The following is a 25,640-nucleotide window of genomic DNA, read 5'->3' as shown; positions in this document are numbered from 1 at the left end:
ATTTCTCATAAGGATATTTTATAATGATTGTATGAGTCTATGATCAAATCACGGCTTTGTTGTGTCTGTCAGTATTGCGCGAATATTGACCGAAATAAGACAGTACATACTACATAGTACACAACACAGTAAATATATTATTTTATCCATTTATCGTCCATGTCCAATTCGACGTGTTCGTCAGTCCTCCCCTTCTTGGCATAACACAATCTCCAATGAGTTGCTAATGTATTACTTGGCACACATTCCCGGTTAGTCTATCAGATTTCATCAACCGAGCGAACAAAATAACCGCTAGTAGGTAAAAAATACCTATCTATACTAAAACTTGAATATCAGGTTAAGGTATTATTTGCTGTAAAAACACGAATCCGTAAGTAAAAACATTTGAATTTTCCAAGGCCAATGAAATACAGAAATGGTACCTTTCACCCACAAAGTTCATTGATTCGACAAGTGCATTGAAATTGGCTCCCGGAAACGGAATTCCGTAGGAGACCCTGATATTCGGCGAGACACTTGTGGCCCCTGTCGTTTAAGTTAAAATGCGGTCCGAAGGTTATAGCGGGGAGACTCAACAATATCGTGAATTGTGGAGGAAAACATGTCCAGCGCCCGTGACCTAGGGTTTCGTTTGCGACGCAGTAGCCGCCCGAATCAACCAGACAGCCTGTCGCCACTGCCGCCGGAAAGAGACAGAGAAACACATAAGTGCCGCGAAAGAGAAGGACAGAGGATCGCCATAGTGCGAATATAAAAACTATGCGAGACGTGGTGCATGACGTAATCCAAGCGAACATAAAACTTTATGATCGATAACAATGGCTACTGATAGTTTTGGAAGATATCAAGACAAAATAATACGGTTTGTTGAGCACATGACAACTGATTGTTTGGCAACGAAGTAGTCAAAGACCTATTAGATTGCAGCGCATTAATGGTAATTGACCTTGGTGCTTTTCGGCATTGATCTGAGTTAAAAGAATTTAAGATTATACCTAACTACATATTTGATTTGATGTTGTATGGATATACATATTTAATCATGATAAAATGCGTTAAGTATTAAAAATAATAATTAATGTTATTGGCACTGAATAGGTAGATCAAGATAATTAAGGACACAAAACAAGAATTGAACTGAATTACATGGAGTTATCTTTTTACATTTAAAAAAAATATGAATTAGTTATGTTTAGAAATAGATGTATTTGAAGCATAAGCACATTTATCTGGCCTGATCATGTCCATTATTACGATTTTCTTTTTTTCACAAAACTCGCACAACAAAATGTGCATTCGCGGGTCCTTAAAAACAGTTAATGGAAAATTACCTACTATCGAATCGATTGGTAATATCAAGTATTACGCGAATGAGACAATTATACAATTTGCTATCGATAATCGTTTGCGTCAGTAAAATTGTAAATAGTGTCACGACTTCACGGCACACGCACAACTTGCCTGATAGCTTAAGCTGGAGATTGACACTTCAGCAGTCCAGCTCGCCCGAATTCAACATACATACCTACACGTGTAGAAACTAGTACCAAAAGTTATTTTTTACTTTGTAGTGGTTTTGGAAGTCGTTTTTTAAATAATTTTTTTGTAGTATAATGTCACAAATTGAATACTTTAATTTTAGACCATTACAATAAATATTCTCGATGATATCGATATGGAAAAAATAAGAAAAGAAAACCAGTTAGAAACTAAAAGTAAATATAGCTGAGGTAGCTCAGAAGAGAAGCTACAAGAATTGCACGTTGAACAGTCCTACATAATTAAGCCTGTTAGATAATCGGATAAAAGTAAAGCATGTGCAGTGAAATCGTTTAAGTGCAATAAAAATGACGTGAGAAACACAGTTGAGTTGATGGCGATTGGCCAGTTGCTAATCGCCTTTAGAAGTCGTAAATTACGACCCAGGATAATATAAAACAAACTACTAACGACAAGATTAAAATGAAAAAGTTACATGATTCTGTGGCGTTAGCACACTCGACATGACAAAGTTTGTAATTATGAAGGTTCATAGAATGGTAAAAGGTAAAATTTAAGAGAAATCTTCGGCGTCTTGTCCACGCGTACCTATTGTATAGTACTCAGCTAAAGACAATAATGGCTCAAAAATGGAATGAGTTATATGAAACAAAATGTAGCGCTTCGTTATAATCAGTAAACTTTGAAATTGCAACTTTTCATCTTGTACAAGTTGTACTTACAGATTTTATATGGATATCGACATGACATTACTACCCATAGTAATCCTATCCTCTTGTTTAAGCCAAACCTGATCTAGATTTAAGATTTCTATGCCTTTTTCTTACAAGTTAATATACAGTTGGCTAAGTTACAAGTTACTAAACCCCCCAATAAAAAAGAAATGAAAGTTTCTTCCGGCAATGTTGAAAATATGTAAAACAAGGCATTGGAATAAAATACGCATAAATTGGCGATATTCTCAATAGGTATATGTAGTTGACGGTATAAATGACATCATCAAAGTGGGTTGAGGCATTTGAAAGCGGTGACGCAATCGGGTATTGGTCAGGATGTATTTTCAAATCGTCTAAATATATAAAACGAAAAGGTGACTGACTGATCTATCAACGCACTGCTCAAACTACTGGACGGATCGGGCTGAAATTTGCCATGCAGATAGCTATTGTGATGTAGCACCCGCTAAGAAAGGATTTTTGAAAATTCATCTAATAACAAATAATAAGCTAATAGAAATACAAAATTATTAATTTGTGTAAGTTGTAGGTACATTTTTGTACTCAAAATATGTATTGCAATACTATTTCAGCCACAACCCACCAAAGATGGTATGCAAATGTACCTATAGATATTGTTTTCCTCATATCACTCAAATATACGCAATCGATCGTATTCTCTTATCACTCGACTAACTTATGCCCGATGTATGCCCGCGACTACATCCGCGTGGATTACACAAATTTCAAACCCCTTTAGAGGTTGAATTTTCAAAAATCCTTTCCTAGGGAGTAGCGGATGTCTACGTCATAATAGTAATTTGCATGCCGAATTTCAGCCCGATCCGTAGTCAGTCAGTCAGCTTTTCCTTTTGATATATTTATAGATTTCTTCTTCTTTATTAACCAGTAAACCACAGCAATAATGTTAAAGATTCCGTTTCATACTTTGATAAAAAATAATGGTTATTTTATTATAAATATTAGAACAATTACTAAAACTAAATTTGCTGTTTTTAGAATAAGTAATAGTTTTCGATCATTATTACGTAGCTACTATACATATAATATAAAATAAGTTATGTCAACCTCAATCCTTATGAACAATATGATATCACAGACAATGACATCATCAGTGACGAGGTTAACTGAAAACCAGCAAATGACTGTAAACAATACATTAATCATGAGTATGATTAATTTAATATTTTTCCAAGCAAATATGAATAAGGCTAATCACAACGCTCATCCCAAAATCAATTTCTGCAGGAAATTAATTTTCTGATCGAAAAATTTATCGGCACACAAGAACGTAAGTAATCTTCTTCTTCTATATATTATATACATACTTGCTGATATCCGCGACGTCGTTCGCGATGAATTAGGTTTTTTAAAAATCCCGCGGGAATTCTTTGATTTTCCGGGATAAAAAGTAGCCTATGTCACTCTCCAGGTCTTTATCTATACCCATGCAAAAAATCACGTCAATCCATTGCACCGTTGCGACGTGATTGAGGCACAAAACAACAAACCAATAAATCAACAAACAAACACACAGCTTTCGCATTTATAATAAGGGTACTGATAAAAGCAAAAGCTGACTGACTGATCTATGAACACACAGCTCAAACTACTAGAACGATAGGGCTAAAATTTCAGGATTACGTCAAAGTAAAAGTAATTTTTTTTTATATTTTCTTCAGAATAGTATATAAAATCACGTCATGCGTTGCCAGACACTTAGTATCATAGCAACCAGCCTTAAAGTTTGCCAGGCACCCTTAAAGTTTAAAACATTCAAACAAAAGTTCCTCCCGGTGTTGGGGATAATACACAGATAAATTTTCAACTTTTATAAAATAACGAAGATCTGGCACGCGCTGGTTCTTAGTCCATTCGACAGCCAAAAAATACTTAAAAATAAAACTGGAACCGGTTTAAGAGAATGACACAAGCCCACGCGGCCAGTTTCAGAACACTTACATAAATCGCCGCAGCCTGGGTGTTTTTATAGCGCATATAAAGACTATTTCAAATTTATTTTGCATGTTAACTTATCAAGCACATAAAAACAAACATAAAAAGTGTAAAATATATCGCGAGATGCTAGGGAACGTAGGACAGCTTTATATTATAAGATTATAACATTCCACGAGATCTTCATGCCATGGAGTGCATAAGTCACTAGCTATAGCTAGATGACGACTACGGGTTGCGCAATGCGGTAGACGCCAGCGATACTTTTTTAACAGGAAGCCACATAACGTGTGAGTCATCGTCACACCACACTTGGACGTTTTTCAACTATTTTAATTCCAAATCAAGATAAAATCCATACTTACTAATATTATTATTATAAACTATGTAGCTGCCCCGGCGAACTTCGTACCGCCTAGCAGTCGATTCTTAGGATTTTTTTAAAATTTTCTCTCTGTAAGATCCCCGTACTTCAAGGAATATTACGAAAAAAGAATTAGCGAAATCGGTTCAGCTGTTCTAGAGATTTGCGATCAGCAACACATTCAACAAATCTGTTTGCTAGCTTTCCACGACCCATCTGTTTAAAAACTTTTGACGAAATTTGGTACAGAAATCGTGCATCTCGGGAAAGGACATAATTTTATCCCGGAAAAATCAAATAGTTCTCACGGGATGTTTAGTGAATGACTGAACCTAAATCTACGCCGAGTAAATCGCGGGTATTATCTATTCGGTACGGAGGATAGCTTGCATCTCGGACACAGATATTATATGGATTACTTACTTTTTATTCCGGAAAATCAAAGAGTTCTCACGAGATTTTTACAAAACCGAAATTTACGCGGACGAAGTCGCGGGCATTGACTAGTATTCTATAGGTATATTAAAGATTACAGTTTTATTATAAGTATTGATCAATAGGGGAACATAAAAACTAAGTACATTACGTATAGAATATTACTCACTAAGTACATACATAAATATAATAGGTATGTACATACAGTTGAAATTTTACAATAATTACAAATACTGCCAGCGCTAAAAAGATTGCAGAATTTTATTTTGTCGAGAGACAAAAATATAACACGCGACACGACGTGAGTCAGTCCATCTTTAACACTGGTTATGTAACGATTTATTTTGCTATCAAGAAATAGTAAACAAATCGTTTAGCAGCAAAAAGGGGCGTGTAAATAACTTCGAGTTATGTGGAACGATCAGAATTTTAGGCTCCTTGAACTGATAAACTACATTTCGATAATTTTATCTAATGAATGAGCGAACGAGGTTCATTAGAACGAATCGAGGAACATGGCCCAAGATCCCACTGCCGCCAGACGTTCCTTATTTTCTGAGAAACAAAAAGTGTGGCATAGAGTAGTGCTCGTTAATGTAACCTGCGCATATTTGCTAGCTTGTATCTCGCGCCAATTTAAAGATATCAGTTGCTAAAGGCACGTAAAAATATTGCTCACTTTTCTTAAATATATGCCCTGAGTATCATAATATAAAAATTACAACTCAGACTATAAGTAATATGAACTATGCTATTTTTAGCGAACTTAAAAGCGTCTTGCGGAAATTACCGCTGACAGGAAGTGTCTGGCAGTATTGAATATTAACTATTAACAATATTCTCTAAAACATACATACAAATCAGCAGTCATACTTTAAGAAAGTGAGTAAATTATATAAATAGGTACTTTCTGTAGCTGATACTATAAATTGGCCCACGGCAAAAGCTAACAAATATGCGTACATTAATAGTGCACACTAACACTACTCTATCTCACATATTTTGTTTCTCAGAAAATAAGGAAGGTCTGGCGGCAGTGGGATCTTGCTCTGATAGCAACAGACCTTTATGTAACCGTATATCGTCAATTAAGGTCATGTAAACAACTTGCTTTAAGGATTATGATAAAAGATTGTACTTAATAAAAAACGGAACGGCAGAAATTAGTTAAATTCGTAAATTACTTATCTCTGCGAACGGTAAACAAAATTACAGACAATTATGTTAACGAGCAAATTTATCCAACGAATACGTGATACAAGTGAGAGTTTCGTAACAAACATAGTATTCACTTAACATTAGACTATGCCACCTGCTCGTCCGAGACCTAAATAACCTAATCATATAAGGTAATAATTATCCATATCCATATACTAATATCGATAAATACGAAAGTGTGTGCGAAAGTACATAGATAATTCAGTCCAATGACGCTATGAAATGCTCATTAGCAATAATGAGTCTTAAAGATAAAATCGCATACTATCTCTATCGGTAACGACTAACGTTTGACGCAAACACTTGATGACCTTTTCTGGATTAAGCTTTGCTAAGCAATTATTTGATGTGATAGCCTAATGGTTAGGACGTCCGTCTCCTAATCAGACGTCGAGGGTTCGATCCCGGGCACGAGCCTATGTGTGTAAGTTATGTGTGTTTTTAAGTAATTAATATATCACTTGCTTTAACGGTGAAGGCAAACATCGTGAGGAAACCTGCATGCCTGAGAGTTCTCCATAATGTTTTCAAAGGTGTGTGAAGTCTACTGCAATCTGTAGTTGGCCAGCGTGGTAGACTATGGTCAAAACTCTTCTCACTCTGAGAGGACACCCGTGTTCTGTAGTGAGCCGACGACATGTTCATCATGATGATTATAATAATGAAGAAATTATTTTGTTTCCGATGATGCGATAGGAGAAGAATTGAAGAGAATATTTTTGCACGAAATAAAATTTTACAGTAGGAGCAAAAAACAGAATGAAAGCTGTAATTATACCGTTTTGATTATCGATAGAAGATATGACAAGATAGAAGATATGCCCAAGCGAACGAAATTTTTCACGGTTTTGGAACTAAATAAATCAGCGCCACCTCTTAGATACTAATGAACGACCCGTTTGAAATCCAGACGTCACTGAGGTTGAATTGGTGCTAAAACACTAATGAGTCGGTGCCATTTTGTTTGTTCAATGGCCCTGTCCATACGAAGTAATATATGTCAAAGTCAAGTATCTTTATTATACTTTTCTGTGCACTCGATTTAAGGAGAATACACTTGGTTGAATAAATAATTTTATTTAATCTTCAACTTCAGTGAATTTATTTTTTACTCATTCCCCAGAAATAACTTTTGGCTTAATCATTCTGATTTCTTAGCTTTTTCAGTTAGCACTTAACTGGAATCTCTTTAAAGAAACACAGTCAGTCGTTTCCAAGTAACGTTGCGTAGTGGTTTCTTGTAAGTTTTTTATTGACAAGGCAAGCAAAACATTGTTATCGTGAGTAAACAGCAGCCGTGTCAATGTAAACAAAATATGAAGATAACGCTGATAACTGGATTCACAAAGATGGCTGTAGAGGTTTATCGGATGTGACGTGACCTACGCACGAACTCACTGGCTTTGAGGCTATCGGTTTAAGTAGTGTTCAAATGTAAATAAATTGCAAAGTATGAAAAAAATATAATAAGATATATTTTATCGCAATGAAAACAGTTGGAAATAAAAAATCTCTTCTCACTGCAGCTATCAGAATACATTAGTCATCATCATCAAGAACCCATCGCTGGCTCACTACTGAGCACGGGTCTCCTTTTAGAATGAGAAAGGTATGCCACCACACATGGCCAAGTGTGGATTGGCAGACTTCACATAACTTTGAGAACATTAGAGGCATACAGGTTTCGTAAAAATTTTTTCAACGTTAAAACAAGTGATTAACTGAAAAGTTAGAGATGCGTGCCTCCCAGGATTGAATCCTCGACCTCCTAAATAGGAAGCCAACGTCTTAGCCTGTGACCGCTCTAGGTTGTGACCGCTCAACTCACCGCTCGTTAACATTAACCTACCTACGACAGTAGTCCACGACAAGTCGAGATGGAAATCTGGGCATGAGGCAAAGGGACGCCCCACACACCCGCACGTCACGCGCGCTCGCCCGCACCGGGTTAGGACGGGGGCTGTACGGCAGTTCGGGGCTTTCCCTCCCCGATTGCCATCTCAACCTGTCGCATACTATCATACATAATAATATATTGCGTGTAATAAAATTAGCCATAACGATACTAACAACATACCAGAGTAAATTGATCGAGGCGGGCGTCAAAAGATACATTCGAAGCACGAGTACCGAAACAATAAACGATTCACAACATCGCACAATCGGTACCGCATGCAAAGATCGAGCGATGTGAGATAGCGGTAATGAAGAACTTTTGATAGCATCACAATCGCCTATTGTCATGTGTCATTAACTTAGGACGGGTTCGTGAATAAATATTTACAACAGTAGCAACTACTTGTATAGTGTATTTGAATAAATATGTACCTACTCTACATAGAGGCAAAAATAAGCTACTTTGAAACTTACTGAAAGTGAAGAACCATAACTGGGTATATCTAATTTTAGACCGATAAAATCACGCAGACGAATATCGCCATGAAAATCAAGTAGTACTGTGTCTCATTTCAAGCATGATTATTTTATTCACATATTAGCATAAGCAATAATGAAACCGGTCAAGTGCGAGTCGGACTCGCCATGAAGGAATCCGTACCACCGTACAAGATATAATACTACGTACTTTTAATTTTTAGGCATAGCCGTCCATTTTGATATTTTTATTTTATTACCTACTAGCTGACCTGGCAAACTTCGTACCGCCTAACAGTCGATTCTTTAATATTTTTCTCTCCGTAAGAACCATCCCCGTACTTCAAGGAATATTATGAAAAAAGAATTAGGAAAAACGGTTCAGCTGTTCTCGAGATTTGCGATCAGAAACACATTCAGCGATTCATTTTTAGGGTTCCGTACCTCAAAAGGAAAAACGGAACCCTTATACACTTTGTTGTCTGTCTGTCTGTCTGTCAGTCAAGAAACCTACAGGGACCTAGAATCATGAAATTTGGCAGGTAGGTAGATTTTATAGCTGTCATTTGGGGAAAAATCTGAAAACCGTGAATTTAGGGTTAGATCACACAAAAAAAATTAAATTGTGGTCATGAACTAATAATTAGTATTTTCAACCTTCGAAGTGAGAAAACTATATCAAGTGGGGTATCATAATATGAAAGGTGCACCTGTACATTCTTAAACAGATTTTTATTTATTTTTATGCATCATAGTTTTTGAATTATCGTGCAAAATCTCGAAAAAATACGACTGTAGTACGGAACCGTCATTGCGCGAGCCTGACTCGCACTTGGCCGGTTTTTATGTATAGAGAAGATGTGTTGATATAGCGGCAATAGAATTACACACTAAGTGAAAATTTCAACTCTCTAACTATGGTTGATGAGATAGAGCCCGCTGACACGACACTTTAGAGAAGCAAATTAGAATATTATAAATTTTTGCATACTTTTGCATTCTTATTTTGATAGAGTTTCAGCACACGAGTAGATATCTTCAGTACATACTGTTCATCCACAAAAACGTGGAGACATCATTATACATTATAAAATGTGCCAAAACATTATAGTACAGATTCAGGTGTCCGTTGGCTCAGTGCCGACGCGTGGCGTAAACAACCTATTTCAGATCGTGAAAGATAATTTGTTCCTTTTATTTATGTAGCCGTTAGCCGCTTCCTATAGTGGCATACGATTTGAACAAATTAGAGCTAGCGCGCACCACCGGTGCGGCGAGTTGCGGTGCGTTTTAAAATCCGTGAATTGAAATGTATGAAAGTCGTGTGCGGAATTAATTCCGCATTGCGCGCGCTTCTATGTACATAGTTCTACAGTTCAAAGATTTTGCGGGGGAAAAAACGGCAACACTTTACGACCAAAGCAGTCTCCGCAGGCAAATGAACTGTCATCAATATTTCTTCATATGTTCTTCATTTATTTTACGATCTCTCGCCTACTATCACTGTTATTTAAATCAATATTTGATAGTTTAATCAAGTTTTATAGTTTAGTTAATGACTAAGTACCTATACCAGAAATCATTATTTTTTTCAATTCATGATCATCATGATCAACCCGTCACCACCCCACTACTGAACACAAGTCTCCTCTCAGATTGAGAATGGTTTACGCTAATGTCTGCCAAGCTGGCCCAGTGCGGATTAGCTGAATTTTGGCAGAAAGGGTATTTTTTAATAGGTCTCAAATCCTCGAACCCAGTTTTCTTATCTGGTTTAAAGCTGAAATCAATGTAGGATAACCAGCATCTATTGGGAATTAAATAGGTAAAACACGTAATAACTAGCTATTTAAAGGATGAACTACATACTTGTACTGGTATAGAAACGGAAAGATCAGTCGATGATGTAATAAGTTTACCACGGCTAGATCATGCATGACTAATTTAATATTTTCAAGTTGTTTGTCTACCTAATCTGCTGCGGTTTTAAAAACAGGTCAAGTGCGAGTTGGACTTGCACACAAAGGGTTCCGTACGATACAAGTGAGAACCCTACTGTTTACTAAGCTATTACCACTGATAACGAGCTAACTCTTATCCGTTCAGGAGTTCCATTATCTATCTCTGAAGACATTCATCAGATCTTCACCAATTTTAAATGGAACTATATTGACAAATACTTTCTTTAAAATAAAAATAGGATTTCTATTGAAATCGGTGTAGATTAGACGGATATATAGAGCACATTGCCAAAAATACGCGTCGAATTAAAAACTTCGTCCTTTTCTGAAGTTGGTTGAAAATAAATACTACATAATATTATGCTATAACTGTTACCTTATTTATTTCACATATGCATATGCAAAATTATGCACGTTTGCATAGAAAATTTACTCATACAAATAAGTGGACGAAAACTGGTGCATAGGTAATCGGTAAAATCAGCATTTTCACCATTTAAAATAGATAAAAAATAAAACACTATACTTTTTTTTAAATCTCACATTTAATGAAAATAGACTATATCAGAAGTATATTTTAACAATTTATCGTTTTAAGTTTTTACAAGAACATATATTGTCAACCTGTTAAACTTTGCAACTCCACTAATTGTCCGAAAACCGGCTTCCTTACCCTAGTATCCTTCGAGTACGGAACTCTAAAAAATCATACGATCAAAGCATGAAGCAAATGTTTGCGTTAGTTCATGACTAATTCGTTGGACATTAAGTAACCATTGTCGAGGTAGATGACCGGCTGTTTGCGCAGAGCGAGGGCAGGTTCATGTATTTAGGGAGATTTCAAGACCGATGTCGACTTTGACGTTGTCTCTACGGCGGGTGAAATCACAGAGATTTGGTACGTTGTCCGAAGTGACCTACTCGAGTCATATTTAAACATTTCTTGATGGATTACTTTAGCACATACCTCCGCTTTAGAATAGGTGTCACCCGTTTAGAAGACATTGTCTTACCTGAAAGAGAAAAAAATACTTTGTTACATACTACATGTATATTTTGGGTAACAAAAACACCACTACACCGTATTATTACGTACCAATTTTAAACAACAAAGCATACCAATATTCTAAGCAGTAAAAACAAATTAAACAAACTAGACTAAAACTAGTTAAAATATAAAGTCATTGAACGTACCTAATATTCTATTTGTTATGATAAATTACAAAATAATAAAAGCACTAACTATATTAACAATCATAAAGACAAAATTAGGTGTTCCGAGTAGGTTACTCAAGTCTTGCAAATTCAATTTACATTTCTAATTTAACTTTTGAATATAATAATAGCTCTCATCTAGTTATTTTCAGTTACACTTAAGTGAAGGTAAACAGAGTGAGCATTATTAAAGCAAAATAAAGGGCAACAGGTCGAGACGGCAATTGGGGAGGGAACGCCCCGTACACCCGCACAGCCCCCGCGCTAGCCCAGTGCGGGCGAGCGCGGGTGACGTGCGGGTGTGCGGGGCGTCTCCCCGCCTCATACCTTGATTACCATCTCAACCTGTCGCGTACTTATAGGTATATTTATAGTAGAGTTGGTAAATAATTATCGTACTGAGTATCATTTGTAGCCGGCACTACAAGTATCAACAGTTCAGGAAAATTTTCCATCGTGGAAACGTGGACATATTATGTAGCATGTGTAAGATATAAATCCATACTAATATGGAAAAATATGTATGTCAGTCCGCTAGCTTTTTAAGATCCAATTTAACCAATTTCGATGTAATTTGGTACAGAGATAGCTTGCATCCTGGATAGGCTACTTTACATCCAGGGAAAATTAAAGAGTAATCATGGGATTTTCAAAAAACCTAGTTCCATGTGGACGAAGTTCGTGTACATGACCTATTTGGTACAGAGAAAGCTTGCATTCCGTAAGCTACATTTTATGGCGGAAAATCAAAAAATCCTGCTGTATTTTCAAAGTATCCATATCCACGCGGACAAGTCGCGGAGGTCATCTAGTCAAATACATACCTATATAAAATACCTATAACTCAAAGGCGATTGCTTGGAAACGGAATAAGTTGGTGTCACTTAGGCAATCCGTTAAGACTATTTAAGACAGGCATTCGAATGTATCGGCCAAAGAATGCTTCTCTAAATAACAATCTAAGCAGTTAGCAATTAAAATAAATAATAATTATGAATTAAGCAACAAAATAAGCTCTCAGCAATACTACTTGATTATTTATATTACTATTTCAAGCAATATAAAAATTGAGGACAAAGACTTAGATAAATGCGCTTAAGCAGCACAAGCCAATTCTGAATAGGAAATTAATAATTGTGTTATTTGCGCAGCTGCGGTATAGAAAACGTCGATAAGCAACGCTAACACGAAAACAGTGTTTCTCGTATCACCCAGCCTATAAGGACACGCGATAATGGGCGAAACTATCCTATTGCCAAAATCGTTTCAATGGCCATATCAGTCGTCCGTGTAAAGGCAATAATGTGAGTGTATTCTAAGTCTTTCATTACTATCAACACTTTCAGATAAGATTATGTGATACAAATCCGTACCCCTATATAAATGCGAAAGTGTGTTTGTTTGTTGGTTTGTCCTTCAATCACGTCGCAATGGTGCAATGGATTGACGTGATTTTTTGCATGGGTGTAGATAAAGACAAGGAGGACGAGGAAAATTAAAGAGTTCCCACGGGATTTTAAAAAACCTAATGCCACCCGAACGAAGTCGCGGGCACCAGCTAGTATTAAATAAACTACACAAATTAGTTGACCCACCAAAGCTCCACTTGGGCGGAATTTAAGAAAAAAAAAACCAAGTGACCGGTCTAAGACAACCTTCAAGAAAAACTTCAAGTTTCTAGATCCAACGGTTTGAGTTGTAGGTTTTTATGACAGTCAATAATATAATCTGTGGCCCTACCGCAGTTGTTTGACAGCTACAATGTCACGATCGCAATCATCTCTGATTGGTTAATGCTCGCTCACTATTGGCCACAATGCATTGTTGCAACAAGAATCGCACAAATTCAGCCAATCAGAACAATTGAGATTGTAATAATGATTGATGCAGGTTTTAGACAATCTTTAGAGATTAAAAGAAAACTAAATATTCAAAAGTTTAGAACCGACATTACTAGAGACCGTGTCTTGGTTCATTCGATACAAGCACGGGCACGAAAAACAAATTGGTGGTTCGTTTAACAAATCACTTGTTAAGTGTCCAACAACAAAACGAAATACTGAAAAAATCAAGTATGATTTCTAATTTCTAAGATATAATTTATAGACTTGGCTTAGTTACGCGACTTGTCGAAAATTCACGACCTCATGCGGTGTATCACGGAATTGGCGAGCTTGCAAAATTGAGCACTATATTTTCATAATAATCAATTCACCGGGCTCCCCCCCGCCCCGTTCGGGCCGTGTAACTGTATCACCCTTGGCTACAACAGCGGCTTTGTGCTGCAAAACCGTTACGAGTAGGCACCGTCCATCTGATATAAAACCTACTGACAGATGGTAACGGTAACCGACATCATTTCTTATGCGCTACAGCCTGTGGAGCCTTCTCTGATTAATATAGGACATCAATCTAGGTTGGAGCGAACGTCACGATTATTTATAGAACATTAAATATACGAGGGGCTACTTTTTGTTTTGCAAATATTTCCTCGCTAACATTTCTGTAAAATATTTATATGGAAAATTGTAGTTACGTGGGATACTAAAATTTTCATAGAACCTTTTATTTGTTTAAATATTTTGAAATACTACAACTGCTGCAAGATTTGAAATATATTATCAAATGTAAGAGTAGTGGTGCACTCGCGAAAAGGCATATGTCCAGCAGTGGACGCACAAAAGCTGATGACTGTGTGGAATAATATAATGCAATTGCATTTGAATCAAATTATAGTTGAATATTATGGTTTTGCGCTAGCTCATTTGAGAGCACGTTTTCTTCTATTAGTGTTTGTGCTACTTGAGAATTTCCTCACCCAAATGACTTGTGAACTTTTTCTCTATTAATAACTAGCTGACCTGCGACGACTTCACTCGGGTGGAATTTTTGAAAATTGTGTAGCTCGTATTTATTATTTTTTTTAAATATAAATAGGTAAGTACTGATTTTAATTAATGTAATTTGGAAAATAACTGACTTTTATATAGTCCGTAAAAATTACTCATCACGCGCCATTTTAACTCTATGGGGTATGAAACTCTACAGGTTCTTTTGAACTAACTTAAACTTGAAATAATAAAAAGAACCTACTGTCAAAACCTTTTTGAGTTTCTGACTCCATCAGTTTAGGCTGTGCTTTGATAGATCAATCACACAGTCACTCAGCCAGGAGAAGTCTTTTATATTATGTATAGAATACAGATTTTTTATTTTTTATTTCATAAGTTAAAGATGCCAAATGGCATTACGATATCCTGATTAAGAGAATGATGATAGCATCTAAACTTAATGATCTTATTTGCATCATTCAAATTACTTGCTTAATGTTAATGTTAAGAAAAAATTCAGTATCTACATGTCATTTTAAATTTCAAAATCAGAATCTTAAATCGTGTGAAGCAGAGGGCTAAATCAACAAACAAAACAAATGATCGTAGCAGCGCTAGTTCAATTTGTAAAAAGCCGGCCAAGTGCGAGTCAGACTCGCGCACCGAGGGTCCCATACTACAGTCGACATTTTGCACGATAAATCAAAAATCATTAGGTATGCATAAAAATAAATTAAAAATCTGTTTTAGAATTTACAAGTAAAGCCCTGTCATATGATACCCCACTTGGTATATATTTATAGTAATCTTACTTTGAAAGTTGAAAATACTAATCATTTGTTTTAATTTTTTTTTTGTAATGTAACTACAAATTTACGGTTTTGGGATTTTTCCCTTTACAAGTGCTATAAGACCTACCTACCTGCCACTAGGTTAACGGGAAGTACCCTATAGGTTACTTGACAGACAGACAACGAAGTGATCCTATAAGGGTTCCTTTTTCCTTTTGAAGTACGGAACCCTTAAAATTTCTTTCTCCTTCTCTTGGAATCTTTATAAGTAAAGGTTGTGAAACTTAATTAATTTAACCACCTAACGAAATTATGTCTGATTGTGGTCTGCCACAATCATGTAGATACGTTCTCACACTGATGCAACAATAAAGAGCATGCTATGGTCCGCTCTCAATCAATTTGTTACACCTTTTGCATCACAGTGCATTAAGGCTTGTGGCAATTTTTAGGGTTCCGTACCTCACAAGGAAAAACGAAACCCTTATAGGGTCACTTTGTTGTCTGTCTGTCTGTCTGTCCGTCTGTCTGTCAAGAAACCTACAGGGTACTTCCCGTTGACCTAGAATCATGAAATTTGGCAGGTAGGTAGATCTTATAGCTGGCATTTGGGGAAAAATCTGGAAACCGTGAATTTGTGGTTAGGTACATCACACAAAAAAAATTAAATTGTGGTCATGAATAGTATTTTCAATTTTCTAAGTAAGATAACAATATCAAGTGGGGTATCATAATATGAAAGGTGCACCTGTGCATTCTAAAACAGATTTTTATTTATTTTTATGTATCATAGTTTTTGAATTATCCTGCAAAATGTCGAAAAAATACGACTGTAGTACGGAACACTCATTGCGCGAGCCTGACTCGCACTTGGCCGGCTTTTTAATTGAAAAGTGTATGTATCTATTTGCAGACCGGGTCAATGTCAATTGCCGAGTGCTATGTATTTGCCAGAGACTTAAATGTTCCATTAGATGGGGCGCTTCATAGTAATAACACGTTCTAACGAATATCAGTGTACGCACTCCTGTCAATCATAATTCGCTTTAAATTCAGTCCGTTTCTACAACCACAGTTAAATTATAACACACTAATAAATTTATAACGCCTACCCACGAGTTGTGACAGGAAAAAAAATAGTCAACCTTACGTTTGCATATTCTATAGGCTTCATTCAACCTTTCCATTAATATGGAATTTGTCTAATTGGAATTTGTAAATCAAACCAGTGAAATGTTTAAGAAAATCATTTTAAATTGTTAATCAATGATGTTCTGGACTGAAATTTTTTAGTCAACCTATTTGCAATATATTTATTGACATGTTTAATCTAAATATATTAAAGGAAAAGGTGACTGACTGACTGATCTATCAACGCACAGCTCAAATTACTGGACGGCTGAAATTTGGCATGCAGATAGCTATTATAACGTAGGCATCCGCTAAGAAAGGATTTTTGAAAATTCAACCCCTTCAAAGGGGGTGAAATAGAGGTTTGAAATTTGTGTAGTCTACGCGGACGAAGTCGCGGGCATAAGCTAGTTTGATATAAAATACTTTTCATCCATTAACCAGCTCGGTGAAGGTCGTTTTATAAAGGGATCTTAGACTATAACAACTAACGTCTACTGAAGATAGTGACTCCAACAATTTTGCGCAAATACACACACAATACACACTTACTCTACAAATGGCACTCGATTATTCATAATTAGCAAGCTTGAATAATAAAGCTTTCTGATTCGTTCGATAAGAGCTATAAAACATCCTACTGGACGCGTAATATTTAACCTTCACCTCAAAGTTAATTAATTTATGTCTTTGTTTACAAACACACCACTTTGGTGGTCCCGTGTTACTCACCTATCTCAACAGTTTTACTAAAAAGCTAATAATAAAATTCGACGTAAGTACATAGGTACCTACTTGTTCTGTTTAGACAGTTTTACTAGCTCTTCAATATAACAGCATAATATTTCAATCGAAGTCAAGAAATATATTCGAAATAATATTAATTATTTTCATATAATTTCATATTAAAATAAAATTAAAATATATAGGTTGTATGAATGTGTTGTAATGTTTTGTATGAAAGGTTAACTAACACCTAATAAGTAGGTACCTACCTAAAAAAATTATAAATTAATTAAAATCGTGTGAGGTCGATGATCTTTGTCAGCCCTAGCACAGACTACGGTCTATTTGGGCTGCAAACTGCAAACACCAGTCTCGGTTTTTTTATCTAGTGCTTTGGTCTAAAAGTGTGGTGTAAAATGTTCACTTTTCATTTTGTCGAAATAAAAAAAAAAAAAAAAATTAATAATCGAACTTCTAAATTAAGTAAGATGCTGTTGATAAGATGATGTGATGAAGGAACGAAGTATACGATCGTAAGGTTTACTCATATTTTTGACGTGAAATTGAACTCCGTTATGCTATGTTATGCCAGAGTAAATAATAAGTTCGAGTTGTTATCAAGAAAAACGGGGCGCGGCGCCTCAGCGCTGTTGGTGTGCCTTGCCCCTAAGTGACACGTTCATCCACTTATCCTTTTCTAGGTCACCACTTGTTACCCCGTGCCGAAGCTCAGAGAGCAAATCGATTTCTTGCGTCCTTCGCAGCGTCGCCCATCGGAAAGCTATTCTTGTAGCTTCAAGTAATCCGAGGATAAGGGTTTGATCAAAGCTTAGGAAGAGCTTTATTTTATCGCTGACCTTATTTTCAACGTTAGTTATTGTCATGTATAAAAACCTACCTACATCATTTGTTTACTTTTTTATAATAAAAAGATAATACAAGTGGGTAAGATGAAAAATGATATCATTGTACTGTCATGCTACTCAGCTCAATAAACACGTTCTCTGATTAAATATCGTATCATTTAACATAATAGTTATGTTTTGAGGTCTGTCTATATAAATTGTAAACGTTTTAGAAAAAATGTCTGTTCTTCCGACCTAGAGCGCATTTTCATCACTAAAGCGGAGCGGAAAGAAGACGTGTTTTCGACCATTCAGGTTAGATATTGTTAGACGCAGTGATATTAATATTTTTATTACGTCATCTCTCAATAATCTAATTGGTCGAAAGACGTCTACTTCCCGCTCCGCTCCTAGTTGCACAAGTCAGGCAAAGCGCATATTTCGAAATTTTTTATTTGATTAATGAAATATTCGCAAAATTAATTTCTATGATGGATTTTGAATTGGATAAGGTTATAATATCGCCTGGTAAAAGTGCAATTTTTAAAAAAATTTGAAACAAGTTAGCCCATGACTGCAATCTCACTCTCTCACAGGGGTACTATTACGGAATAGACATTTAATTGTTTCTATTAATATTCAAATAGATTTCGGCATCGATATATCAAGAGTCAAGACAAACACGGTTGCGTAAATGGAGAACGATTGACGGAATGATGTGGTCATGGCAATATAATCACCATCGGCGCTAATTGAAAAGGTTGAATATTTCGTAATCTTCTAAGAGGAGTGTCAAGTCCGATTAGTTCGTATAATACTCATATACTGCTCATATATAACAGCGCCAAGGTTTTCTAGTCTCCTGCAAAATATTAATTGATTATTTAGTTATTATACTCTTAGAAAACTTGCATGTCTGAGAGTTCTCCATAATGTTCTCAAAGCTGTGTGAAGTCTCATAATGACCAAACCCCTTAGATGAATTATATATCTAAGGCCAAAACCTTATTCTAAGAGGAGGCCCTGTCTCAGTAGTGAGCCAGCGATGAGTTGATTATAAATATTATGATGATTTCACTATTTTTTAAGGATATTTTTAATTTTAGGATAAAATTTTCTTCTTAAGTTTTGTTTTTCTATGCTTAGAATTTTAGTATGTTTAATCACAAAGTCAAATATATCTTTAGTTCAGCGTCAGATTGTTATACATATTATTTTAAATTCAAATACGAAATATAGAGACATGCACATTGATCACATTTTTTACAAAGTCTGCACTAATGTTTTTGCACTAAAATTCATTATGAATGTGATCATAAGCTAATTTTAGTCTTTATACTCGTAGATTCAGTTATGCAGGTACAGTTGAAGTATTCAAATGAGTCTTATTTATTAGCCGATGACATACAATAAACTTCTCTCAATTTATATTCATACTGATCCATCTCTTGTCTAAAATTCCTCTTTTTAATTATTTTATTTGAAACTTCCAGCTACTTGATTGTTAGTTTACAATTTTGTTGAGCCGGTCGTTCTATATTTAAGGGGAAGTTAAATCTTATCAAAATAATATAATTCTGAGGTATTTAATTTTATTTTTTTATTTTTATTGAAAAGGTTCCCTAGCGATTTTTACAAAAATGATCTTAAATTACATAAAATTAAATTACATGACGTTGTTTGTAAAATCATTTGAAAGCAAACACTACATGCACATTCACACAATTTACATGCAAACAATTATTAATCATATAAGTAAAATAATACAAAAAGTAGCAAAAACTTTCCGAAATAGTGAAAACACAAAAAACAAAAATTATTCAAGGTGCAATGGTAATTAAATAAATCTAAAACTATAGTAAAGTTAAGTTAACCTAGGAGTAAGAATAGTTAAAAAAGAATATTTAGAAAAGTGATAGATATTTCTGCGAATAAGTAGGTACACAGAGAACGTTTCTTAACACAATTAGTTTGATTGTCTAATTAAGTTACTTATAACTAGTTTTCGAAACGTGCCAGGTGGATTTATGTTGATATCAAGTGACTGACTGAATTTATTACATAATTTACATAATCGAGGGATGATGGAGTTGGCGCCGAAGACAGTTCGGGTGCGTGGAGGTACAAAAGGAGTAATAGCGTGACGGGGATATCTCTTTGGTGCTGTGAAATTGATTTTATTTAGTAAGCTGGGGCAATCTAAGTTGTTTCTCAGTAATTTGTATAAAAACATTAGATCTAGCAAATCTCTTCTTTGTTCTAGTGTCATCATTTTAAAATAGGTTAGTCTTTTTTCATAAGAAATTACTGTTTTGTAGATCTTCGCTGAGTATGATAGGTGCCACATAAATCTTTTCTGGATACGCTCTAGCCTTAAATAGTGAGTTGCATAATGTGGGCGCCAAACAATACTACAATACTCTAGTTGACTGCGGACAAGGCTATTGTAAAGTGTGATTTTCGTCTTAGATTCTTTAAAAGTTCGACCTTGTCGCATAATAAATCCCAACAATTTTGAAGCTTTATTTATTACATTTTCTATGTGGTTAAGATAGGTTAGTTTTCTATCTAACGTAACACCCAAGTCTCGTATTAGCTCTACTTCCTTCAGACTATTGCCATTCAAGTTGTATTGTGTTGGTAAGATATTGATCTTTCGAGTAAATTTAATATGAAGACATTTATTAGTATTAAGTTGCATGCCATTAGATTCACACCAGGTTGTTAATCTATTTAGATCGTTCTGTAGTAGAGTTGAATCATCCGGCGAATAAATTATTCTCATAAATTTTAGATCATCTGCATATAAGTACGGTGTAGAATTTTCAAAGCAAAATATAATGTCGTTAATATATATATTGAACAGAATGGGCCCAAGATGTATTAGTAGTAGATGTATATGTATAAGTATTTAAGAAGTGAATCTATTACATAGTTATATTGACTATAGAATATTTGACGTGTGTAAAACGTGTTATGAAATGTGAACTAAACCTTAAATAGGATCACGTCAGTTCTAAAGTGTATCGATTTGCATAAACCGATAAAGAAACAATATCCTCATCAATTAATCAATCTTATTAATTGTCTAATGACATCATGTGTTAATGTAAAAACTAGTTCCAAACACCAATATTCTTTTAATTTTAATCGCAAAATTGAATGACTGGTTGTGATTATAAATAATTAGCCATTTTTGACGTCATACTTAAATCAGTAACCCTTATTATAAATGCGAAAGTGTGTTTGTTTGTTGGTTTGTCCTTCAATCACGTCGCAACGGATTGACGTGATTTTTTTGCAGTGTATAGATCAAGACCTGGAGAGTGACATATACTACTTTTCATCCCGGAAAATCAAAGAGTTCCCATGGAATTTTAAAAAAACCTAATTCTACGCGGACGAAGTCGCGGGCATCAGCAAGTATTTTATATTTATCTCATTTTTAAGGCAAGTAAATTTCTTCTGCAACCGGAAATTGTTCAATATGACCGATGTAATACGTTTAAAGTTCCGCTTTTATTTTCAATTATGTATCTGTCTTATTTGCTCAGTAATGTTGACGCGGAATTTGAATTAATAATACTTTGCGCCAAATATAATTCGTTATAATTATTTGTATAGGGAGGTGCTTAGCAAAGGTTCACCTCACACCCACTTGTAGATTATAGACTAAACATTATTTAATACTAGCTGATGTCCGCGACTTCGTACGCGTGGATCTAGGTTTTTGAAAAACCCGTACATACTCTTTAATTTTCCAAATTAATAAGTAGCCTACGTGATTCCCCGGGATGCAAGCTATCTCTGCACCTTTCGTCAAAAATCGGTTAAGCGGATGGGCCGTGAAAAGCTAGCAGACAGACAGATACTTTTTCGAATTCATAATATTAGCCAATAGCTATTTCCAGGATGAAAGCAAACATAAATGAATCCCGCTAATTCGCACACATTTTTTTTTAAATCCCGTGGGAACTCTATTTTCCGGTATAATCCTACCCGGTAGGATCCTACTCCTGGATGCAAGATCGTCTGTAGTCTATACCATCAAAATCGGTTGGACGGACGCGCCGCCGTGGAAACTAGCGAACAGGCAGACAGACACACTTCCGCATTCATAGGTAATATTAGTATGGAATTATCTATACTTAAAATATATAAATTACCACTTACGAGTACATTAACAAAGTAAACAACTTCAGCAACAAGTGGCTAGTAGTAATGTAAACGTACCATGAACATTCTAGAATTATACAATAATCGGAAGAATCTCGACCGTAGCTCATAGCAAGAGAATCCATTTTACTTTAATGGAGAATTGTCCTTGGCGATCACATTAACAACTCCTGTCCTTGCACGGTCGGCTGCGTGAAACCTTCCCAAGGCTGGATGGAACAAGGGGATATTCATTTCAGTGTCAGATGACTTTGAACCTACACTAAAAGCTGTTGCTAAGTAAGACATGTTTAAGTTGCTTGAGGTTTGTAACTAGTATAAAGTCTAGATAATAATAGCATCTGTAGCATCTACACTACGTTCACTATCACTTGTACCTTGCCGTCATGATGGCATCATACAATGAAAACCCTCAGAGCTAGCGCGCACCACGGAAAATTTCCGTACGTTTTTTCCCGCAAAATCTGTGAACTATATAACTACATAGAAGTGCGCGCACTGCGGAATTAATTCCGCACTGGATTTTGATAGATTAAAATTCAAATTTGCGTATTTATAAACGCACCGCAACTGACCGCACCGTGGTGCGCGCTAGCTCTTAGATCGGGATCGGGAATAAGAACTTGACAAAGCAATGGTGCCAGCATGACGGCAAGGGACAAGTTATACTTAGTGAACGGTCTTTAGATAGGTAATTTCATAGAATAGTTTCTGATTACATTTCTTTTTAGCTCTTTTCCAGGGCTTTAAAATTCTATCGTCCTACTTAATTATAAATAACTCTCGGAACGTGAGTGTGGCTGTAGTTTACTTGTCATTTCTAAGTGACAGGTTTGAGTGAGGTGGAGGAATAACAGATTGATTTGCCGTTCCATAATACATTTTTCGCGTCATTACCGGTCACGAGCGGCTCGGAACACGCCGCCGAGATAGTTAGGTCGTGACTGTAAGCGCTCTCTAGCGAACACCCGAGAATTTAATGAAACTTTGTATAAAATACGCGGACTAAAAAAATAGATGCCACAGAATAGAACATGGCCGGACCAGAGCAATTTACTTGATTCGAGGTCGCTCATCAGCGTCATGTTATTGCGGCATGTCTCAACCGATAGAAGAAGTCCGCAGCTAGACAAAGGATATAGGAATAGGAATATCTACTCTGAACGTCTTGTGCTAGTTGTATGAAGCAGTGGCTTCCTGTGACCCGTTTGATGTCATCAGCCTATCTTGGAGGTCTCCTTTAATGACATCTTTCAACTAAGTGGAGGAGCGACCTGCGCTCTAGCAGGTGCTGGGTCCTCATTCCAGAATTCAGAAGAGTTCAAACACGAACATCTATCGATCCTTCAAAAGTTTTGCACTTAAGCTTTTTAGCTTCACTATAATGAATTCGCTATTCCCGAGCTAGTCTAGTTTTTCTTAAGTCTGCGATAATATATTATCTATTTTTCTTGCGTGATGTATTTCGTTCTTAAGTCAGGACAAAGTCATACATATACAATTTGTATATGGCATCTAATAAGCTATGACCATCTACGGTTGACGTGCCATTGTGTTAACTAACGTGCTATATATTTTTAACGTGTCAAAGAGTATCATTTCCTTAACTTCTAGTCTTCCACTCAGTTTCAATGACATCATGTACCTACCTACGTAGCACTACAAAGTTGTAGTGGTTTAGTATTTATTGTATTATAACATTAATGACAACTTGTAGGAGTATGTAAGACAACGAATAACAACTATTAATTACTATGATTGCATACATTTAATGCAAGTTAGTCGCTATGTGGCCATATTGACTATCATATCATAAACAGGTGTACAGAGTTATTTTAAGACAAATTCTATCGCAAATCATCATAACAAGTAATGATGGAGTAGCTATGAAGTTTTTGTATCAGAATTGAGAAGAAATAATTAGTACACACAGGAAATAATGTGTGAGTACAAGTATTCTATGCTTGCCTAATGGTGACTGTAGCATACAGTATTTCATAATTATTCAAAGTATAATAATGTACCTTTATTAAAATCTGAATGAATAGCATTTTCATCATGAACAAACGTACGCAATTTACTAAGGTTACACATCTCTTACTTGTAAAGTACCTATAGAATAAGTAAGTTGTACGTGTATTATGAAACGAAATATTTCTGCAACTTGAAGTGGCCATGGCTTTTGTTTTTTAATTGCATGGCTAAGTACAACCTAAGAGCACCAAAGGGCATGTTTTAAGGTGAGGTTGTAATAATTTTGATAGAGTAGGTAACTGCGGTCGCCTACTCAAATTCTTCTATTCTTATTCTTTTAAATTACAAGTAATGTCGGTCGTTATCATTAAATAAATAAAATAAAAATATTTTTTATTCAATTAAACTTTTACAAGTACTTCTGAATCGCCAAATGCATATACCACTGGTTATTTATTAGGTACCTTTTATTAGCTACCTATGTACCCATATAACATAACATACTGATGTTGCCATTTGAAATAATGTAAAAACGCAGACGTCCCTAGATTTTTTCGTGTGAAGGAAATATTTATCAATTACCTACCTGGAATCATCCCAATGTTTTTGTTTTAGGTCAAAACATGTTAAAACAAGGTTCTTCCTATTTCAGCAATAAATTATGAATGGCAACGTTCTATTAGCTCAAATAGTGCCAACAAAGCATCATAAATAAGCCACAGTTGACCTCGAAAGGCCTAAATTCTCACCGCTGATTGACAGGCCGACGCGCATGATGAATTGCGAATGGCAAATCTACAGAGTGAGATTTTGAGAATGGTCAGTCAAATATTAAAACAGAAACTTTTAAATTAATATATAGTTTGTTTTAACCCATAAAATATACTTTAATATAAGGGTCACTGGTAGAGATCTCTCATAGAGATAAGTGTTTCCCTGTCCACTTTTACTCTCTTTTTCTCTATACTAAAAAAATAAATATCAATTTTATAATCGAGCGATCGTCCGAAATCTTCCACATGGCGTAGTTTTGAGAGAAATATCTACAGATTGTCCGAATGAGTTTGATGTAGGCTCTTCTCAGACCTGGACGCATTTGAAGTCCTCGTAGCTTGTTAATTAATTATCACCATTACATTGTTATCTTACAAATCCAACAAATGGCAGTCAAAAATTGTACAGTGTTACCTATTTTGAATAAATAATTTGCCTACGACTTTGATTTTTCAAATATCTATACACTGGGAAACCGCAGAGTTGTAAGATAAAGAAAGGATATTTGAAAAAGAGCTAGATTTTCGAAGCATCAGTTGTTGATACAGAATTAGATCTCAAATTTCAATTTTCTTTAACATCTGTCCATGCTTTTATACCTATCTCTTCTATCAGATATTATTTTCACCC

General features: G+C 35.5%; 1 protein-coding gene across 4 annotated transcripts in view; it reads right to left on the bottom strand.

Annotated features, from left to right (window-relative positions):
- Positions 1 to 25,640, bottom strand: part of LOC117991596 (protein bunched, class 2/F/G isoform-like) — a 222,488-nt gene that overhangs the window by 76,148 nt on the left and 120,700 nt on the right. Inside the window, exon 4 of one of the 4 annotated variants that reach the window (XR_011238147.1) lies at positions 11,515 to 11,560. The exons of 2 other annotated variants lie outside the window; for them this stretch is intronic. Coding sequence is in view for 1 of the 2 variants with exons in the window: in XM_069506953.1 (XP_069363054.1) it covers positions 11,557 to 11,560 (4 nt within the window). In the remaining variant the exon portion in view is untranslated. Of the gene's footprint in view, positions 1 to 11,514; positions 11,561 to 25,640 lie in introns of those variants that run through there. One more of the 4 variants, XM_069506953.1, reaches the window with a different exon arrangement.

Source organism: Maniola hyperantus, chromosome 2 (genome assembly GCF_902806685.2).
Source record: "Maniola hyperantus chromosome 2, iAphHyp1.2, whole genome shotgun sequence".
NCBI lineage: Eukaryota > Metazoa > Arthropoda > Insecta > Lepidoptera > Nymphalidae > Maniola > Maniola hyperantus.
Note: the sequence above shows the minus strand (reverse complement) of the source record. Positions and strands in the feature narration are given on the sequence as shown.